Source organism: Macrosteles quadrilineatus, unplaced genomic scaffold (assembly GCF_028750875.1).
Source record: "Macrosteles quadrilineatus isolate MER2022 unplaced genomic scaffold, UCM_ALF_1.0 Scaffold_4__1_contigs__length_99947679, whole genome shotgun sequence".
NCBI classification, from domain to species: Eukaryota; Metazoa; Arthropoda; class Insecta; order Hemiptera; family Cicadellidae; genus Macrosteles; species Macrosteles quadrilineatus.
Window position 1 is genome coordinate 55,845,127 of NW_026542597.1, and position 21,568 is coordinate 55,866,694.

At 41.2% G+C, this 21,568-nt stretch overlaps 1 protein-coding gene across 2 annotated transcripts in view; it reads right to left on the reverse strand.

Annotated features, from left to right (window-relative positions):
* LOC128991775 (uncharacterized) overlaps positions 1 to 20,539 on the reverse strand; it is a 32,683-nt gene extending 12,144 nt beyond the window's left edge. For both annotated transcript variants that reach the window (XM_054414961.1, XM_054414960.1), the window contains exons 1-3: positions 20,341 to 20,539; positions 13,519 to 13,675; positions 2,424 to 2,475 (exon numbers count right to left, since the gene is read on the reverse strand). In XM_054414961.1, the coding sequence (XP_054270936.1) occupies positions 2,424 to 2,475; positions 13,519 to 13,675; positions 20,341 to 20,380 (249 nt within the window). In that variant the 5' untranslated portion in view covers positions 20,381 to 20,539. The remainder of the gene's footprint in view (positions 1 to 2,423; positions 2,476 to 13,518; positions 13,676 to 20,340) is intronic.
* Positions 20,540 to 21,568: the final 1,029 nt, after the last annotated feature.

Consider the following 21,568-nt stretch of genomic DNA (forward strand, 5'->3'; position numbering starts at 1 on the left):
TCGCTTTCCTCTTCCTCTTGCCCTAAAAATTAATCCAACTACCACCACGTCTTCGTCGATATCCATAGCTCCCACACTCACACTGTTCACAGCAAAACAACTAAACTGCAAAATACATCAGTCCAAAATGCTGTGACGGCCGTGTCAGCCGGCCGTGCCGTCGCAGTGCGCGCACCCCCCCTGAAAAAGGCGGTGACGGCCGTGACGGCGCAGTGCGCGCGTACCTATACAAGTACATAGTCAAAGTGCCTGCTCCAGGTCAGTTTCTAGTCCAGGTAAACTCCAAGGTATTTTGTTTCCTTCACAAGTTTTACACTTGTCCCCTGAATTTTCGGGGCTGTTAGGTTTGTTCTCCTTCTCGTAAAGGAAATTATCTCTGTTTTGTCAGGGTTAATTGTGAGCCCCTCTTTGGAGCACCACCCCTCAATGAAGCTAACGGCTGTCTGGGTGAGGTTGTTCACTGTGGCTGCGTGTTTTCCTCTGACAGTCAGCACTAGGTCGTCTGCAAAGGCTTGGATGTCCATGTCTCTCCTATCAGCCTCTCTCAGTAGATCGTCCACCACAAGAGCCCACAGCAAGGGTGAGATAACTCCTCCAAGGGTGAGGAACAGGAGCTTTTGGTGCCTGCAGAAGAATCTTTGGCAAGAAATGGGGACTTAGTCCCAAACTTACACATTGGACTTATGAAGCCATAGTCAAACCAATGGTTACATATGTAGCCTTAGTATGGTGGCCTAAGGCAGAGCAGACAGTAGCTGGCAGGAAACTGCAGCAGCTGCAAAGGCTAGCGTGTTCGGGGATCTGTGGGACCATGAAATCCTGTCCCACAGCTGCAATGGAGGCAATACTCGACATGCTCCCACTAGGGCTGGAAGTCAAGAAATGTGCAGCTATATCTGCACTAAAAATGGGTAGCAGAGGCGAGCTGAATCTACAGAGGCAGTCTGGTCACCTGTCCATCCTGAGGGGATTCCCAAGCATGGACATGGAACTAGGCACACCAGACCTCATGACAAAGGAATACGACTTCGAGAATCCTTACCAAGTTGCAATAGGGGGAAGAGACAACTGGCAACAGTGCAACTTCAGCATTGACAGAGCATGCTTGGTCTATTACACCAACGGAAGTCGGAAGGATGAGAGATCAGGGCTGGGAGTGTATGGTAACAAAACCAAAATATCTCTGGCCTTGGGTAGAACAACGACAGTATTTCAATCAGAGGTCCTGGCGATTAAGTGCTAGGTGCTAATAATATTATTGGCAAGAATCTAAGAAAGGGGAAAATCCTTATTCTCTCTGAGAGCCAGACAGCATTGAAGGCGCTGGGGTCATGTGTGACACAGTCACGAACAGTAAAAGGGTGTAAAAACACTCTCAAAAAGTTAGCAGAGCGAAACCAAGTTAAATTGTCTTGGGTTCCTGGACATTCGGGGCATGAGGGGAACGAAAAAGCCGATGCATTGGCCAGAAAGGGTGCGGAAGACCAACTGTCAGGACCAGAACCCTACTGTGGTACCCCCATAAGCTCACGAGTAGCCAAAGTCCAAGACTGGGTCAAGGCTCAAAAGGCTCTGGCCTGGATGAACCACCCAGGTATGAGGACGTCTAAATTACTAATTGACCCCACTGATAAAGGTTGGAAAGGCTTGCTGAGCCTTAAGAAAGGGGACATTAGTCTATTAGTAGGAGTGTTAACAGGGCACGGTCCTATGAGGAAACATCTAAGGACCATAGGGAGGTCACAGACAGACCTCTGCAGGTTCTGTGAGAACGAGGTAGAAACCTCAGAACACTTATGGCTGGACTGTCCAGCCCATAGAAGGCTTACATCTCTGGGGAGGTTATTCCTGGAACCAACAGAGATAAGGAAGCTGGATGTCTTTCAGCTCCTGGGCTACTTGAGAAGCCTAGGGCTGTCATAATGAATTAAAGGGTGCTACAAAAGGTCTCCAGGCCAAAGTAGCTAGGGGTAGGTTATTACCCCAACCCCACAAAAAAAAAACAGTACATATAAGGTCTACACTGAGACATTGCCTTGCCATATAAATTAATTGTTTAAAGATATAAAGATATAAGGTTTATTTTTTTCCTTATGTTTGACTAAGTTAAGCTGTGAATTTAAACTTCAGTTTTTATAACTGAACCAAGATTAATAATTTAAAATATCACAATTGCGCAGTATTCATATTGTAGTTTTTGTATGTAAAAATGTAAATTATAACTTCTCAACGTTAATATTTATTTATTAGGTACTTGAACGTCAAACCATCCGAATCCGAACCTCTAATTCCGATCAGATCAGAACCGAGCCTTAACTATCCGAACCGAATCCGATCCGAACTGAAATTTCACTATCCGCACACCACTAATTAACATAAAGACACACATTTATATTTCTTTATGCAAATAAAATGTTACTTACCTTCCACCCGAGTCTGTCGTGGACAGGCCTTCTCTGAGACATTAGGTCCTTCCTGAAAAAATTTAAGTTATTGGGCCAATACATATAAAGTGATGATCCAATAAAATTAGTTGTTGGACCATTTTTTTTTATTTATTTGATATGTTTTTACTCTATAAATGCAAAGTTCACAGCAATTATTAAAATGTTTTTATCTTGCACCATTACCAAATGGTGGAAATTATTGTTTGGGAGTGCAAAGCCATTTTTCAGTTTACATTTATGTTATTCTGAATATTTTGTGAGTGGAATAAGTTACAGCAATGAATATGGCACCACTTTGTTGCCATGAATGGCTTCCCCGCCATATTGTGGAGGCCCTAACTGGTACAATAGGGTGAGGTTCATAAGGTCCAAATTTCACAAAGTCCAATGGTTAAAATATTAATAAACAGAGCGTTTCACAAGGTCCAAATTTCACAAAGTCCAACGTTAAAATATCAAATGAACAGAGCGTTTCACAAGGTCCAAATTTCATAAGGTCCAAAACTATGACATTCAATTAATCACCGTTTCACAATGTCCAAATTTCACAAAGTCCAATGTTAAAATATAAAATAAACAGAGCGTTTCACAAGGTCCAAATTTCACAAGGTCCAACGGTACAGTCTTGGCCAGAAGTCGCTGCAGAGGTTGCCGTGGTTCGGTGTTAAGTCACTACACGATCTAGTGTTCTTGCCGCGCGTCACAAAACATCATTGTGGGTCCGAAGATATGTTGTAAAGAGTGTAAAATAGTGGTATTTACCCCCTCCGCAGCAAACCTGCAGACTCATAGAATTTCCATTTCCCTTATTTGATTTACACTAGAATATCTCCTTAAAATGATCACATTTATTCCCAATTTAAATAGCATTAGTTTAACAAGTATCGTACTTAGGTTTGCTGCAACAGGGAGTAATCAGTAATCAGTAGTTGAGGGCCGGCGGACGGTGCCTGCTATCTAACCGTGGCAACCACTGTAGAGACTTCTGGCCCAGACTGTACCGTTGGACCTTGTGAAATGCTCTGTTTATTTGATATTTTAACATTGGACTTTGTGAAATTTGGACATTGTGAAACGGTGATTATTTGAATGTTATAGTTTTGGACTTTATGAAATTTGGACCTTGTGAAACGCTCTGTTTATTTAATATTTTAACTGTTGGACTTTGTGAAATTTGGACTTTATGAAACGCTCCCGTAAAATAATCTATCAAATTGATATGTTTTTAACATTGTTTAATTGCAGCTGACTTTTAAGTTCTTATTATTATTGTTTTTGTTTCTAGTTTTGACTCATGAATAAGTTCAGTTCTATTTTATTCAACTAATTTACCTATCAATTTATGTATTAACTTCAAACATAAAACTGGCAACAAGGATGATTTTATGGAAAACTTAAGAGTGCAAGATAGTTTATTCAATTCCACAGTCTAATTAATTATAATGTCTGAAGATACATTACCAGCAACTCTTAATAATCCTATGTTGGTAAGTCAACCTAGATGTGAAAAATCTAACCCTAATTCATGCGACATTGATGTCTGGAATATTAAATTCAAGGCAAATTTATGTTTGGGCAATATTACAAATGATGATATTAAAAGATGTTTATTCATTGACTGCCTAGATAGTACAGTTCTTAAAACATTCGTAACTATTTGCAAGCCAAAAGATATTTGTGAATTCACTTATGAACAACTTTATGAACTTTAGGTAAAGCATTTCAAGCCAGTAAAGTTTAAAGTTGCTGAAAGAGTAAAATTCTTTTCACTGGAGCAAGGTGATGAATCTTTGTCCACCTTTGCAACTTAAAAGAATTAGCCAGCAGTTGTGATTTCCCTGGCGACTTTATCAAGATGCTCTCATTACATCCTTCATAATGGGCATAAATGAAGATTCTATTAGAGCTAATTTACTTCAGAAAGATTACACAGATTTCAATACTGTACTTGAATTCGCTAGAACATTAAGTTCAGTTTTTACCACTTCAGCAAAGAAAAATCTTATTTCATTTTCCGATTATGAGAGCAATGGAGAGGTTCTAATTACAAATTCAAACTATTTATGCTATTCTTGTGGTGGTGACCATTTTAGGAAACAATGTAGATTTAGAAATGCAATATGTAATAATTGTGATACAAAAGGTCACTTGGCAAAAGTTTGCAAAATTAAAAGTACGGTAGAACGGATTTTCAAAACAAAAAAATTGGTGGACATGGAAAAGGAACGTACAACCGCCAAGTAAATTTCACTGAAAATGAAAAAGGAAGAGATTATAGAACCGTTATCGACTCTTAACATACTTGATTGTTCACCTAAGTTGACAAATAAAGCTATTTCTTCTCTTGGTCTTCAGTGTCATAATGTGAGTGTATTTTCTCCAATTTGGGTTTCTATCTGTATCAATAGTATTTTAATTAATATGCAACTAGATACAGGAAGTTGTGTTTCTGTTATATGTCGACGAACTTTATTCCCTAAGAAAGATTGGAAAATTTCATTCAAATACAAAACTGACATCTTATAGTGGTCATTGCATAAACTTGATTGGTGAACAAACAGTTAAAGTGGCATTCAGGAAAACTAAAAGAGAGCTAAAGCTGTACGTTGCTGAAGGTGGCACTCAGGATCTTTTAGGTAGAGACTGGATCGAGGAGCTTAAAATCAACGAATTGCCACTTAATTAATTACAAAGTGATTCTTTATGGGTTTCCAAGGAAGTTGATGACATTTCATGGTCAGGGTTTCAAAGTTCACTTCCAAGAATGAGCTTAAGTAAATTAATTGATTATAATAAGGAACTCTTTTGTAACAAAAGCGGCCATTGTACAAAATTCACGGCACACTTAATTTTAAAGGAAGACGCTTCTCCTATTTACAAAAAGGCAAGGCCAGTTCCGTTTGCAATAAAGGACAAAGTGTGTGAGGAAATCGACAGGCTTGTAGAATCTGATCTGATAGAACCAATTGACTATTCTGATTGGGCTGCACCTTGTGTAGTTGTCAAAAAACCTTCTGGTCAAATAAGAATTTGTACAGATTTTTCAACAGGATTAAATCAGGCTTTAAAGATTCAGAAGTTTCCTCTACCTACACCTGAGGAAATATTTGCTAAGCTGAATGGAGGAGAAAAATTCTCAGAGATAGATTTATCTGATGCCTACTTGTCAATACCAGTTGATAGAGATTTGCAAGACTTACTAGTGATTAATACCATCAAAGGACTTTTACAGATACAAGCGACTTTGTTTTGGAATCGCATCCGCTCCAGCTGGTGGCGAGAGGTAAGCGTAAGCCCCTCAGGGGGGATGTGGGCCCTTGTGGCACCCTTCCCTCAAGACCGCTGTGAGTCAGTTAATCTGTACTGTGTCCTTTAGTCACAGCCTACATGGGGTGCCACTGTTATCACTAAAGGCAGCGGATCTATGGTGGCAGAGTGAATGTCTGCCCTAGGGTCGGGGAGCAGCGACACTAGTATGACCTGAGGCCGAGGTGATGGACACCGGTCCGGGCTCAGTGTCAATTGAGCAGCAGGCGGAGTGAATGGATCACGGTAAGGCTGCTGCACTGCCCTCCAGTTCTGGTATGTGTGCAGCGGTGCTGGAGTAAGTATTGATGAGCGGAGTGTATGGAACACGGTACGGTCTTCAAACTGCTAACCTGGTATTGTTTCAGAAGCTATGATGTCTGCTAATCAAACTACGGAAAATACCCCAGGTGGGTCAGCGCCTAGGCGTGAATCCCACCCCTCCATCTTGGAGGGCTTGCCCATGGATTCTGGGGAGGGCAAATTATCAGGCACTGTTTCAGAGACGAAGGTGGAGGGGGGCAAAGAGGCTTTTGCCAGCTCCCTCACTGCTAGATCTCCACAAAACCTTAGTATCGACGATGTTCAAATGCTTGAGGAAGCACACAGGGCTTTGGCGGGTAGTGTGGCTGACTCAATCGCCCATTCAAATCTAACCCTGGGCTCTACCTCTGAGGTGGCAACACCGGATCTGTGCGTAGAGACCCAGGCATGTGCAACTGTTCCAGAACAGGAGAGAAGACAACGGCCATCTTTACCCCCTAGTGTGTGGAGGACACAGGTCAGGGCAAGGAAGGAGGCTGAGGGTACTTGGCTTTCAAAAGCCGAGTACAAAAAATCCAAAGGGTTTGTCAACAAGCCCAAGAGGAAAAGGCAGGCTGAAACTCCCAGTCCTGCTGGAGGAGAGGGCTCTGGTATTTCTCCTATGCGCAGAGTTTCAGGTCCACCGCAGCAGCATCAGACTCAGCAGACTCCAAAGCGGCCGAGAAGGTGGGATGTCCCACCCCCGCCGCCAAGGAGCGCTGCAGAGGGCGATGCCAGCAAGGACTTGACCTTCAAGGACCAACTCTCGGGCTGGAAGATGGCGATTGTTCCGGAGAATTATCCTGACGATAGGTTCACTGATGAACAATTTTGCCTGTTACAGGAGAAACTGTTTGAGATGGTTATTATGGCCGCCACTCCTCAGCAGATCCTGAAAACCTACAAGGACAAAGGTGCCCTCGCAGTCTTGTGCGGAAACGAGGAGACCAGAGATTGGCTCAAGGAGGTGGCTGTTGGTCTGGGTCCGGTGGGCGTGGGGGGGCCGAGTGTGATTGTGGGGGATCATAAAGATCTCCTGCGTACAACCAAGGTCCTTCTCCATACCGACTGGATCCTGGCCAGGAAAGATCCTAAAGAAATCTTTGAGTTTGTCCAGAAGCTGAATCCTGGACTGTCAACCAGAGACTGGAGAGTGGTCAGTTGCAAGCGAGAGGCGGAACACCAAACTCTGGTTCTGGCAATTGACTGCGGGAGTGCCAAGTTCCTGAGGGACAGGGGCTGGAGGATTTTCTTGGGTATAACAAGGGTTCAACTCAAGGTTCTTTCAGGTGCTCCTGATGACGATCCGAATACTGCAGGCGAACCTACAGCACAGTAAAGCTGCCACTGCGGTACTCTGTGCGAGTACTGCGGGTGGGGCTTTTGACTTTGCCCTTATCCAGGAACCCTGGGTTAGAGACGGCAATATAACGGGAATGGGGGTCTCTAGGGGCCAGGTATTCTCGGCTCAGGTCCGGAATCCTAGAACCTGCATTTGGACTAGCAATGACACCATTTGTGTGCCGGTTCTGGAATTTTGTTCCAGAGACATCACGACGGTAGAGACCAAATGCAGGGAGTCCGGACGGCGTCTACTACTTGCTTCAGTATACATGCCGCAAGATGAGCCCACGCAGCCTCCGCAAGAGGAAGTTAGGAAGCTGGTCGAGCACTCGGCCAGGACCGGCGACGACCTCGTGCTGGGCTGTGACTCCAACTCCCACAACACTGCTTGGGGTTGTAGGGATAATAACGCAAGAGGTAAGGCACTTCTTGAATACTTAGCCTCTAATGGTCTAATGATTGCTAATGTCGGTTCAGAACCAACTTTTCATAGCAGGGTTGGGGAATCTGTAATAGATCTTACTATAACCAACGTGGGGATCAGTAACAGAATTCTGGATTGGAGGGTATCCCAGGAACCTTCCCTCTCTGACCACAGACATATCATGTTCAACATTGGTAACTTTTCCTTGGAAAAGATTGAGTTCAGGAATCCCAGAAAGGCAGATTGGGATATGTACAGATCAACTCTTAAAGAGCGCATTGAATGCTTTGACACACAGTTCCCTTGGGTCAGAGACACCAACACGCTAGACCTTGCCTCTGGGAGCTTAGGCGAGGCCATTGTCACGTCCTTTGACGAGAGCTGCCCGCTAACGGTGAGGAAGCAGGGTAAAGTGAGTTGGTGGACCACAGAGCTTACCAGCCTGAAAAAGAGAGTCAGGTCTCAGTTCAGGTGGGCGAAGAGGACAAATAATTGGGATGGCTATCATAGATTGCTAACCCAATATAACATGGCTGTAAGGAGGGCCAAAAGGCTCTCCTGGAAACATTTCTGTAGCAAGCTAGAAAGTGTTAGAGATACATCTAGGATATACACTGTCCTAACAAAGGACAACTCCTCCAAGCTAGGCCCCCTCAAGGAGCCTGGGGGAGATATGCTGTATGAACCTAAGGAAGTGCTAAAGCTCATGGCGGCCACCCACTTCCCTGGCTGCATCATCCCAAGCGAGCCATTGGTGCCGGAGGATGAGGAACAAGCTGTCGCAAGGGCAAACAACACTCGGTGGAGGGTTGCGTGCCACATTGTGACACACAGTCGTGTGAGATGGGCCATAGGGTCACTCATCCCATACAAATCACCTGGACCTGACGAGGTAAGACCTGTCTGTCTCCAGCAAGGTATCGATATATTACTTCCGGCAATGAGTAAGTTGTTCAGGTCCAGCTTGGCCCTGGGACACATTCCCCCGGCCTGGAGCATCTCAAGGGTGGTTTTCATCCCAAAACCTGGTAAGGCAAGTTACACGGATCCCAAGTCCTTCCGTCCCATCTCTCTGTCCTCATTCCTGTTGAAGACCTTAGAGAAACTGGTGCTGAGGTATGTGGGGGACACAGTCCTCAGAGTCAATCCCCTACATAGAAACCAGCACGCCTATACCCCAGGAAGATCCTGTGACTCTGCCCTACATCACCTGGTAAGCAGAATCGACAAGGCGTTTGAGTTCAAGGAGATTGCCCTTGGGGCGTTCCTTGACATCCAGGGCGCCTTTGACAACACTGAAACCCAGGCTGTAATCAATGCTGCCAGAGCTCGTGGATTCCATGAGGTGGTGTGCAGGTGGGTAGAGTCTCTACTTAAGAGGAGGAAGGTAAGACTCTCTCTTCACAATGAGGTTCTGGAGGCCAGGACCACACGAGGGTGTCCACAGGGGGGTGTACTCTCTCCTCTTCTCTGGAACCTTGTTGTGGACGACTTAATTAGATCTCTCAGTGATAGTGGTGTATTCGTTCAAGGATACGCGGACGACATTGTGATACTAGTTATGGGTAAATTCAACAACACAGTCTCCGACCTCATGAACACAGCCTTGAGGTCAGTTGGACAATGGTGCACTGAGGTAGGCCTTTCTATCAACCCCTCCAAAGTGGCGGTTATCCCCTTCACGAGGAGGCGCGATCTAAATGGCATTGGACCTCTGAGACTACAAGACACAGTGCTTGAAATGCAGAATCAGGTAAAGTACCTGGGGGTGGTATTGGACCGAAAGCTGCAATGGGGGCCACAACTCCAAAAGGTCATTGATCGAGGTAAGTGGTCACTCATGGCCTGCAGACGCATGGTGGGAGGAACCTGGGGGCTCAAGCCGGCGCTCATGCACTGGCTATTTGTCTCCGTGGTAAGGCCCACCATGACATACGGCTCACTCGTGTGGTGGCCCAAGATGGACTCAGTGTCGGCGGTGAGAGATCTGGCTGCCGTCCAAAGACTCGCCTGTCTCATCATCACGGGCGCAATGAGCAGCTGTCCGGGAGCCTCACTGGACTGCCTTCTCAACCTCACTCCGATTGACCTGCATGTCAAGGTCACTGCGAGGAGGACTGCCTACAGACTCCAGTGTGAAAACCTTTGGTTGGATGTTGGAGGATCCCGAGGTCACTCTCGGATCACTCAGCAGGTAAGAGGGGAGGTAATGGACATGCCCTCGGATCACATGCCGACTCGATTCTTCTTCGCCAGACCATTCACTGTCCTCCTTCCGTCCAGGGATGAGTGGAGTCCGGTGGGAATCCTCTTCCACAAGGCAACCTTGAATGGTATACTGATGGTTCTAAGGTAAGAAGTGGGACTGGGGCTGGAATTCATGGAGTGCAGAACGGGGTGGACATTTGTCTTCCTATGGGCACTCACCCAACTGTGTTCCAGGCCGAAATGACTGCGATTATGGTATGTGCTAGGGAAAACCTGAGGCTAGGCTTCAGGGACATCAACATTTCCATTTTCACAGACAGCCAGGCTGCGCTCAAAGCGCTTGATTCCTATGAATTTAATTCTAAGGTGGTCTGGGACTGCCTTTCTGCGGTATGTGACCTGGGCAGGCGCAACAAGGTAACGCTCTGTTGGGTTCCTGGGCACTCAGGGATAGAAGGGAATGAGGTGGCTGACAGGCTAGCAAATGTCGCGTCAGCCTCAGACTTCGTGGGACCACAGCCTTTCTGTGGAATCTCTCGTGGGCATGCATGTCACTCAGTCATGGCATGGGCTCAGGAGGAACACAGGAAAAGATGGGTTAGGCTTCAGCACCATAGGGTAAGTAAGCTCACCCTCTTCTCTCCTTCCCAGACGGTCGCCTCCAATGCCCTACGCTTGGACAGGAGGCGACTCAGACAGATCACAGGAATGGTCACTGGACATGGCTTTCTGAAATTACACCTGCATCGCTTGAGGATCCACAATGGTGACACTGCGTGTAGGAAATGTGGGCAATCAGAGGAGACTGCTGATCACCTACTCTACGACTGCACAGCTCTGAATGAGGTAAGGGACAGTACTCTTGGTGTAATGACAAGGGGCAGACACCTTCCTCAGGAGGAGCTCATTGACAGGATGCTTGAGTTCATTAAGCAACTCAGGTTTGACGGACTCTGAAGTACCATGTGGGGAGCGCAAAAAGCCCATCAGTGGCTGACGTGCAACAGGACAAGGTCCGCCCCTACAGAATCAATCAATCAATCAATCCGCTCCAGCTATATTTTCTAAAGTTATGTAGGTACAACATGTTGAATGGGTTGCCAGGCGTAGCAAACTATCTAGATGATATAATTGTTACAGGGCACAATGATGAAGAACACTACAAAAATCTAGAGAATACTTTCAATAAAATTAAAGAGTTTGGATTCCAATTGAACAAAGATAAATGCAAGTTTATGGAAGAAACAGTGACATATCTTGGGTTTGTAATAACTAAAAATGGCTTACAAGTTTCGGATTCTTAAGTTCAAGGCATTGTCGATATGCCACAGCCATCAAATGTCAAAGAACTGGAGGAATTTTTAGGGATGATTACATACTACTCCAAATTCATACTAGAATTTTCCAAAGTTTGTTATCCTGTAAATCAATTGCGAAAGAAAGGAGTAGATTGGTTGTGGACTGACCAATGTAAACGCAGTTTCAACAAATTAAAAACCTTGTTAATGAATGCACCAATACTAACACATTACAATCCAGAGTTACCCATCATTCTTGCTGCAGATGCATCAGCTGTAGGAATCTGTGCTGCAATTTTTCATAGATTTCCTGAAAACTCTGAAAAGCCTATTGCATATGCTTCGAAAACATTGACTTCCACTGAAGCGAACTATTCTCAAATAGAAAGAGAAGGACTGGCCATCAATTTCGCCCATATCTACTGGGAAAACACTTGATTTTACAGACCGACCACAGACCGTTGCTTACAATTTTTGGATCTAAGAAAGGGGTACCTACCACAACTACCAATAGACTTCAGCGTTGGGCACTGATACTGTCTAACTATACGTATGACATTGAAAACATATCTACAAAAGATTTTGGTAAAGTCAATGGTTTGAGTAGATTACCGTCATTTCAACCTAATTCTTTTGATTCCAATGATGAGGGACACCATAAAATAGTAGCGACAATTCAAACAGAAGTGCAGTCCGAGATCCCCATTACTTGTACTGCAATCGGTGAGGAGTCTGTTAAGGACCCTGTTTTGAAGAAAGTGATGCACTATGTAAAAGTTGGTTGACCTACCAAGTGTCCAGATGAGAACTTGAGGCCTCACTTTTCTAAGAAAGATGCACTGACTCTACATAATAACTGTCTTCTGTGGGGAATAAGAACTGTTATTCCACCTAAATACGGAACTTACATCATGGACTACTTGCATGAATCTCACAATGGCATGGTCAGAATGAAGTCTGAGGCTTGGGGTCATGTGTGGTGGCCAGGTATGGATGCCCTAATTGAACAGACGTGTCACCGTTGCCGAGAATGTAATTTGTTTGCTAAAAATTTACAAAGTAAAACACATCTAGTCAACTGGCCCAAAGAAAGTGAACCTTGGAGTCGAATCCATTTTGATTTTGCTGGACCATTTTACGGACAAATGTTTCTCTTAGTGATTGACGCTTTCTCGCAATGGCCAAAAATAGTACCTATTACAACAGAAAAGACAGTAGAAGCGCTCAAGAATTTGTTGTGTAAATATGGCATACCTAGGACAATCGTCTCAGACAACGGAACTTCATTTACTTCGCAAGGTTTTAAAGATTTTTGCCTGCGCAATAATATCACACAAACTGTCAGATTTATAATATTAGTAAGATTTAAAATAATAATAAAGAGAGAGCTAAAAAACTCAGTACAAAATTACTGAGCTTAAAATCTTTTCAGCACATTATTAAATGAATAAATAATATTTATTGGCACAAAACGTACAGAGTATTACAGGATATTTATACAGGTGCTTTGTCATGAATAAAATTGTCAAGTCATCTCTTTCCTTCAAGGTTAAATTCATTAAAAGATCGTGAACAAAAAATAATTCAGTGATACGCTACCTCCTCAGGGGGATGGCCAACTAGGAGTCAGAAGAAAATCTTAAAAAAGTGTAAGCATAGTATGCATTTTGTATGCACATTAAATAAGGCCCAAAGGTCTATGTTAGTAAAATACAATTTTGCTAACTCCCGAACTCAAACAGACGAGTCCAGAATGACAACTAACTGTAGAAAGATTCCTTGTATTTATAAAGCTACAATTCACTATCTTCTCAAGGAAGCACATAAGCTTAGGTCAATATGCACATCAAATTAGAGGTCTTCATTAGTAGACACAATACTGCAAATTTGAGCTTAAAAAAAACAACAGAGCACAAAATGTCAGCCATTCAATATATTCAAAATGGCAGATTTAAAAAAATCTTTGGACGGCTACCATTGTTGACTTGGTTGTCCGTTCGGGTTCAAATTTATAGCATTGTATTCTACTTAGTAAATGGCTTGATTTTAATGCTCAGAAACTTTGTAGGATTTTTTGTAGCACTACCTTAACTATTTTTTTAAATATTTACCTGTCCCGGGATTTTTTCACCCTGTAATAAACATATGCTGATGAAAAATAATACTATAAGTTTACAAAATGACTAACTTTATAAGTCGATGACGTTTGATCGGGCTTACTGAAGGTGGATCTTCATTGATCACGGATCCAGCCCTGGATTGAGTTCTGCTGTTTATAGTGAAAGCAAGAGCTTTTTTCTCCTCCGCTTCTGAATTCCGTTTTTTGTTTAGTACTATAATCTCATCTGAAAAAAAGAGAATTAAACAGTGTTTGACATGTTGGTACCACCATGGTTTAAGGATTAATTAACTAAAACCTAAATTAATAAGACCTTGACTTAAATAGGCCCTATTATATTCTGCTAACTAGCAGGATCTGGTAATGAGAACAAGGTGTTATGTGAGTTCAAAATTGTTCAGAAAATGGTTTTTTAAAGCCCTGTTTTCATTTCATCCATTGTGTAGATCTCAAAAACCCAAAGTTAAATCGTTGTTGTAGGATTGAAGGTTATATAGAAAAGCCCAATATTAATAAACTGAAGGCCTATATTGCAAATGTCCATGTTATTCTTACGGAGAAAAAGTCAACTGTTGTAGTTTCCTTATTAATGGATATATTTTGATCAAACATGGCAGTTATATGTTTTCGTACTTTTGAAATTTAAAAAAAACCCTTTTCCCTTAGAGGAAGCAAAACTAAGTGCTCGTTAAACCTAATGTATTTTTGATAGGGAATAAAACAAACTGTAGGTCCCTTAGTTGCCATTAACTGTATGGGCTATTAATTAAAAGCTGTGTCTAAGGAATATGTCGGATATAGTTACTAACAAGACTACAAGATTGCGCCACTCGTCCTACACTCATCTCCTCTACTTGGCTTAAAATACCTTGTACTAAAAGAAAACACTATGTGTTTATTATGATTTATCACTACCCAATTGGTTGAATATGTTTTACAAAATTTGTTATTGGTAGTGCTTGTAATTTAGACTAATAAAACTTGGTTCAGGTTTGTATCTTTACTTACTATAAAGCTAAGTAAAGCCAAGATTAAATATACTTATAGAAAGACAAATGATTAAGCTGAAGTATTTCTTTACAATACAAATTTAATGAACTAAGAATGAGTTAGGATATTACAATGATGAATGGGGTTTGATATTTAAATGAACAGATACAGGGTCGCCATCTTTGGTTTAGCCTAGCTCAGTAAAACAGAACAATGAGTTTACAATAAGTTTAATTACATAAATTTTCTCAGGGAGGGGAACTCGGCTGGCTAAAAAGATCTTCAAATATTTTAGGCCTAATTTATAAAATAAAATATGTCAATTATGAAGATTTGGGAGGCTTGGATAGGTAGGTAAATAGTCCAAACAATGAATAGAATAGGTGAAAAATTAATCAAGGTTGAATTTAGTTCTCTTGTTCAAATTGTTTTTCTGGAATTACTCTAGATGAAAATAAAGAAGTTTTTGAATTCAAATATAAGGTTCGATCAGAAAGTAAATAAAATAGGTCTGTATTAAGTTGAATTTTCTTGAAGTTAAGCTAAGCCACAAAATGGAGAGCTCTCACCAGATTGGTTCAAGAAGCTGGAATCATTTCCAAAACAGACAAGTCCGATTGGGGTACTCCAATTGTACCTGTAGTAAAGCCTAATGGTAACATACGAATATGCGCTGATTACAAGGTTACAGTAAATAAACAAATCAAAGAAGAACATCATCCAATACCTCGGATCGAAGACATTTTTGCTCAAATGAATGGAGGACAGTTGTTCTGTACTTTGGATTTAAGTAATGCTTATCTCCACTTGGAAATGGATGCTGAGAGTGCAGAAATTCAAACTTTGAGCACTCATAAAGGACAATACATAGTTAACAGACTGATGTTTGGTGTAAAAGTTGCTCCAGGGGTTTGGCAAAAGGTGATGGACGGAATCCTTCAAGACCTTCAAGGTGTTCAGTGCTTCTTCGACGATATAATAATTCAAGGAACGTCATCAAAAGAACTACTAGATAGACTAAAGCAAGTGTTTGAGCGTTTAAGGAGTCAAAATTTGAAGTTGAACCGTGACAAGTGCAAATTTTTTTAAAAGAAAATTGAATACTTAGGACATGTTATTGACGCCACTGGAATCCACAAAAGTAAGGATAAAATCACAGCAATTAGAAATGCACGAAGGCCTCAAAACATACAGGAACTCCGATCTTTCCTAGGGCTTGTTAATTACTACAACCGGTTTGTAAAGAATTTGTCCACTGTTTTAAATCCTTTACATAGACTTCTAAAAAAAGGGCAGTCATTCATATGGGACAGTAAGTGTGAAGAAGGTTTCCAAAACATCAAGAAAAGAATAACAAGTGACACAGTTCTTTGTCACTTTAACCCAGACCTGCCATTGATCCTTGCAACTGACGCTTCACCAGTGGGACTTGGAGCAGTGATGTCACATCGTTTCCCAGATGGAAGTGAAAAGCCTATAGCTTTTGCTTCAAGATCATTGACCAATGCTGAAAAACATTACAGCCAAATCGATAAAGAAGCCACAGGTATATACTGGGGGTTGGAGAAATTTTTTTTCTTATTGCTACGGACGTCATTTCACACTCATCACGGACCATAAACCATTAGTGTCAATCTTCAATCCCAACAAGAGCCTACCGTCAATGTCAGCTACTATTCAACTACTCCCATTTTTTATCAGGATTTAACTACACAATTGAATTCAAGAGAACTGGTGACCATGGCAATGCAGATTTCCTCTCAAGATTTCCTGTGGAAGATTCAAAAATTACAAGTATTGACCAGTTTGGACATTTTCAAACAAACCAATTGAACACCATAACTATCAATCCCAAAGAACTAGCCGAAGAAACTAAGAAGGACGCATATCTAAAACAAATTCTTGAGGCTCTTGAGGAGGGTCAATCATTAGAGCCATTGGGATTTCACGATAATGAAGTTACATTACATGAAGGATGCCTCTTCAAAGGGTGGAAAGTAATCATCCCAAATTCCCTTAAGAAAAGAATTTTCAATGAACTACACTACGGGCACATTGGTATAGTAAAAACCAAAGCTTTGGCAAGAAGTTACTGCTTTTGGAGAGGAATGGATAAAGACATTGAAAACATGATTGCTGTTTGCAAGCCTTGTCGTGAGAAACAAAATTCTCCAACGAAAGAGATCAACCATCCTTGGGAACCAGCAACTCAGCCATGGGAGAGAAAACATATAGATCTCATGGGCCCAACAAATGGACAACAATTTTTCATTGTTGTTGATGCCTTCTCCAAATGGGTAGAGGTAATACCCACAAAAACAGCAACTACCGATTGGACTATTAAGGAGTTGAGACTTTTTAGTACTTTTGGTCTTCCAAGCCTCCTAATTTCAGACAATGGACGAAGTTTCACTTAACTCTTACTTTTCAAGAGTTTCTTAAGTCATGTGGAACTCAATACAAAACGACTGCTCCGTTCCACCCATCATCTAATGGACAAGCTGAACGCTTTGAACAAACAGTGAAGAAGATATTGAAGTAAGATATTAGATGAACCAGTAACACTTGACAGTAAAATTCACAAGGTGTTAATTCAACTCCGTCAAGTACCAAACTCAACAGGAAACTCGGCATACTATCTCATGTTCAACAGACAAGTAAGAACCAGTGTTATGATACCTTCTAGAATCGAGGACTCAAAAGACAAACCTAAAGGTATAACACGCATTTTTAAGGTGGGAGACCGTGTTCAAGTGAGAAACTTACAAGGGTCAGACAAAATGGAGTTTCGGAAAATTTACATCAAGAGATGGAAATCTACATTACAACGTTGAACTGGAGAACGGAGTAACATGCAGACGACATGTAGATCAAATGCTGCGGTCAAGACTTTAAAGGGGGAAAATTGATGTGTCTTTTCTAACATACTGTATGTTTAAAAAAATACAATATGTTATGTTTAATGAGTTAACTTTGTTTTTGTTTACAATCATTGTTATTCTAGGATTCAATTCAGAATACACCTATTTTATTTTACACATCTTTTATTTAATATGTAACACCAGGAACTGTTCCAAGGCCTTCTGTGCGTGTGGAATCTGAGGGGCTCGTGGGTACAGAACGTCGAGTAGAGTGTACTACATTGAATGGAACTGCGGTTGATACAGATAATAATTTATTTTAAAAAACGATAAGACAACTCAGTATGTATATGGATGGAAATGTGAGAATATTGTATTCCTTGAAGAGAGGCTTGCAAGATGTAGGCTACGACGGAACATTTTAAAGGCTGCTCTTAGGGCTATTTTCTGAAGACGGAAAACAAACTTTGTTAGTACGATCTCACAGCCCCAAACTGCCACGAAATACGACAATAATGGGTAAATCAGTCCATAATAGGCACTCAAGGTTACACGAGAATCGGTAAACTTCGAAAGACCTCTAATCACAAAAATTGGTATTTAAAATTGTCCTTGATCTACAGAATGAAATGATAAATAATATGTTTGTGTTTTTGGTAGAACTTAGGTAGCCTATAAACTAAATAGCCTATAACGCAAAACTGCCCTAAAACCTGTAGCGTTTTGGAAAAAATGGTCAGCGGATCTAGGGTTAATTGCACAAAAAGTCATGATAACATAAACTTACAACTAGCAGTTTTTAAAGTTTGGGCCTAAGTTAACTTAGGATAAACTTTAGGCTACCTCAAGCAAAAACACTTAACCTTCCGTCGGTCGCACCTAGTAATTTTTTTAAGTGACTGCTGGCTCAATAAGTTATACCTTTATACCATGTAGCCTATCCATCATTGACCAGTAGTGACTGGATAGATTTCGTCAAAAAAAAAACAACATTTTATCTCTCAGATAGGTAGATTTTTCCTCAAAAACTCTTTTGAGTCACAGGCTACTTTGGACATAGCCTATATTTTCCCCCTAATTTTTATTTTCCTTAATATAACCAACTCTTGACCTATAGATTTCATACACATTTGCCGTCGTATAAGCAATTCTCAAATAGTAAAAAAAGTTGTCAGACCATGTACGCATTCCTGTATCCATTAGCCTAGATACAATAGTGCGAACATGCCCGTGTAAAATTGAATTGCGGCCAGTGCAACTGTTAACTTATATCTAGGCTAAGTTAAAATTGAACTCAACATTTTCTTTGCTGGGTAAAAACAAATTTACTTAATTAGCCTAAGTTCAATATTTAATGGAATGACCTAATTTAAGAATATATATTTTTTTTTTTCAAGGGAGGAGGGAAAATGCTTTTATGCACACAGGTAGCCAGCCTGTAGTGTGAGCAAGCCTCCTGAATTTATCACAGACTACTCACTAAAAAAACCCCTCTACTCTGTTGGACACAGACTGTTTGTCACATTAAGTTACTTCAAAGTCAGGCCAACATGTGACCTAAGACCTCAGGGCTCTCACCGTTTCTGACATTTACATACTTTATGACCTACACCACATCCCAGTCAAGGTCAAGCTTCTTGGCGCGGAAAATACCCTGGATGTAATGTGACACACAGGTCCAATTGTCCTCACCCTCCATCATCATCGGTATGAATTTTTGAATGATATGACACATGTGTAAGTTAGAGCTTATCCTGTAAAAACGAGACCATATCCTGTTTTTATTTTGGGATAGGCCTACATCACAAATTAGGAATGGCACCGATAGTACTGCATCGATCAGATACAACTCAGCAAAACAAGGTAGGTACTTAAGTAAAGTAGCCTATGTGTGCACAGGACGGCGCAAACAGCGATGGGTACTGAAGTGGTTGGGGGGAGGGGAGGAAGCAGCACACTGGCCAAGGCTGGTTTTGGAGCGGGAACACAAAAATGGCAAGAACTTTTTAATGTAGGCCTATACAATATCTAAGTTAAGTAGGCCTAATAGATTGGGATGCGACCGAAGGAGGGTTAAGCTTAATCAGTTACAGCCCTGAATCCACATAAATTCTGACCTAACTTAGGCGTATCATCCTAACATGCCTAAATGAGGCAACCTTAAAACGCGGATTCTAGGTGAAATAGGCGTTTGCCCCCCAAAGTTTTAAAGGAAAAAGGAAATGGGCTTGCCTGTAGGTCGACCACTTAGAAAAGAGTGTTCTATGTGGTCGCCCTATAGGTCAAAGACATTTGCCAAAAAAAGCCAAATGACTTAGGCCTAAGTTAGACCATAGTCTCTTGCTACGGCTAAAGGTGATTGCAATAAATTTCTTGATGTTGAGACTCATATCAGAGACACACCAGTCGCATATCCTCCTGAGGCAGTTCTGGAGTGTTGTACAATCTTCAATGGAAGAAATGGCCGTAAAAATCTTAATATCATCAGCAAATAACAGTTTATTAACATCCATGAGTTCTATGATGTCATTAAGATATAATGAGAACAGAAATGGACCCATGTGTGAGCCTTGAGGGACGCCAGATGTTGCAGTGAAGGGTTTAGACATTGATTGTTGAAACTTTACGATAAGTTCCCGGTTATCCAAGTATGAGCGGAACCATTTCAAGAGTTGTCCAGTGACTCTATAACTTGCCATTTTGGAAAGTAGTATCTGGTGGTTAACACGATCAAAAGCCTTCTGGAAATCCAAGTAAAAGCTGTCGACCTGAAGTCCCATCGGCACATTGGAAACTAGGAAATTCTGGTAGATTACTAGGTTGGACGAGGTTGACCTGCCAGTCGAGAACCCATGCTGGTGAGTTGAGAGGAGTTTATGAGCAATTGGCTAGGCCTAATAACTTAAAACCATGTTATGCTACTGTATCGTAAGCGTAGGCCACGTATAGTTGGAATTGTTTAAAGAAGGCGTTACTACATATTCATATAGGCCTACTGTCTGTTGTTATAAAGAGAATAGACCTAGTGCTGTAAACTAACCTAGTGTGAGAGTAAATGGGTTGGGCTGATCCGTTTCCATTTTCAAAATTCCTTTGACTTTTCGACTCCTAGACGGTCAAAATTATTATTCTGTTAGAAAATTTAATTAATTCTAGCTAGGCTAGAAACAAGAAACTGGATGGCGTTCAACTACACTGTAACTAAAAACTATTCCAACCGAGAGAGAACGAACAACGAGAACGAGGAACGAGAACTAGTCACTCTCACTCAGAACAGAACGCCCGAGCCCGAGGAGAAGGAGAAGGAGAACAGGGTGAGAGACGACCTTCTCACCGCAGTATTTCACCTCCCTTTTTTTAGAACCGTTGGAACAGTTACACGGAACTGTTTGGGATAATGTTCAATACAACTGTGACAAAAAGTATAGAATAGGTTAGGCGAAACCGTTATATTACAAATAGCTCCGTTCCTTTTCAACTTTATTATTTTTCCTGCATAAAAATTTAATTATTATGATATACCTTTTTTCCTCCTCCTCATAATAATAACAAGTCTTTTATAGACATGGACATAACCTGTAAGTTAGTTAACTGGTTTCGTTTATTTAATTATTCTTACATTACATCACGAAAACCGGCTTATTCTTAAAAGACAATGATATAATAGCATATTAAGGAAAACTATTCAAAGAAATTGCACAGTTTTGTTAAATTTGCTAACAATGAGAAAGGTTATAAGGTATAAGGTATTGTTGATGGAGCAGGAGTCACAATGAAAAAGCACATCCAAATTAAAATCAAAAGTTTTACTATTATATTTATAGTTATATTTTGGATACAGTATTGTGAAGTTCATAATTATAATAAATTTAACTTACCTTCTTCTGTTTCAAAATTCAGCTCCCCAACTATTATTTCAATGGCATGGGCTTCTTCCAGATGCTGGATCAAGTTTTCAAACCACGAAAATTGATGAGAGCAATCACCCTCTGGGCCTTTGGGCAAATAAGCCTTTTCGGGTTGTTTGAACAGTCAGATTGTTCACTACAACAACTATCATGCACATTACGTGTATGGCGCGTTAAATTAAATTTACTAGCAAAAGTGTTTGTCACAAAATGAACATTCAAACTTTTTTGTATTAATATCAGACATACTGATCCAGTAACTCTTTAACTTGAAATAACACCATCGATTTGAGATAAAGTTTCCAATCACTTGACAAAATGGAGGTTAAAGACAGAGATCCACGAAAAACAAAATGAACG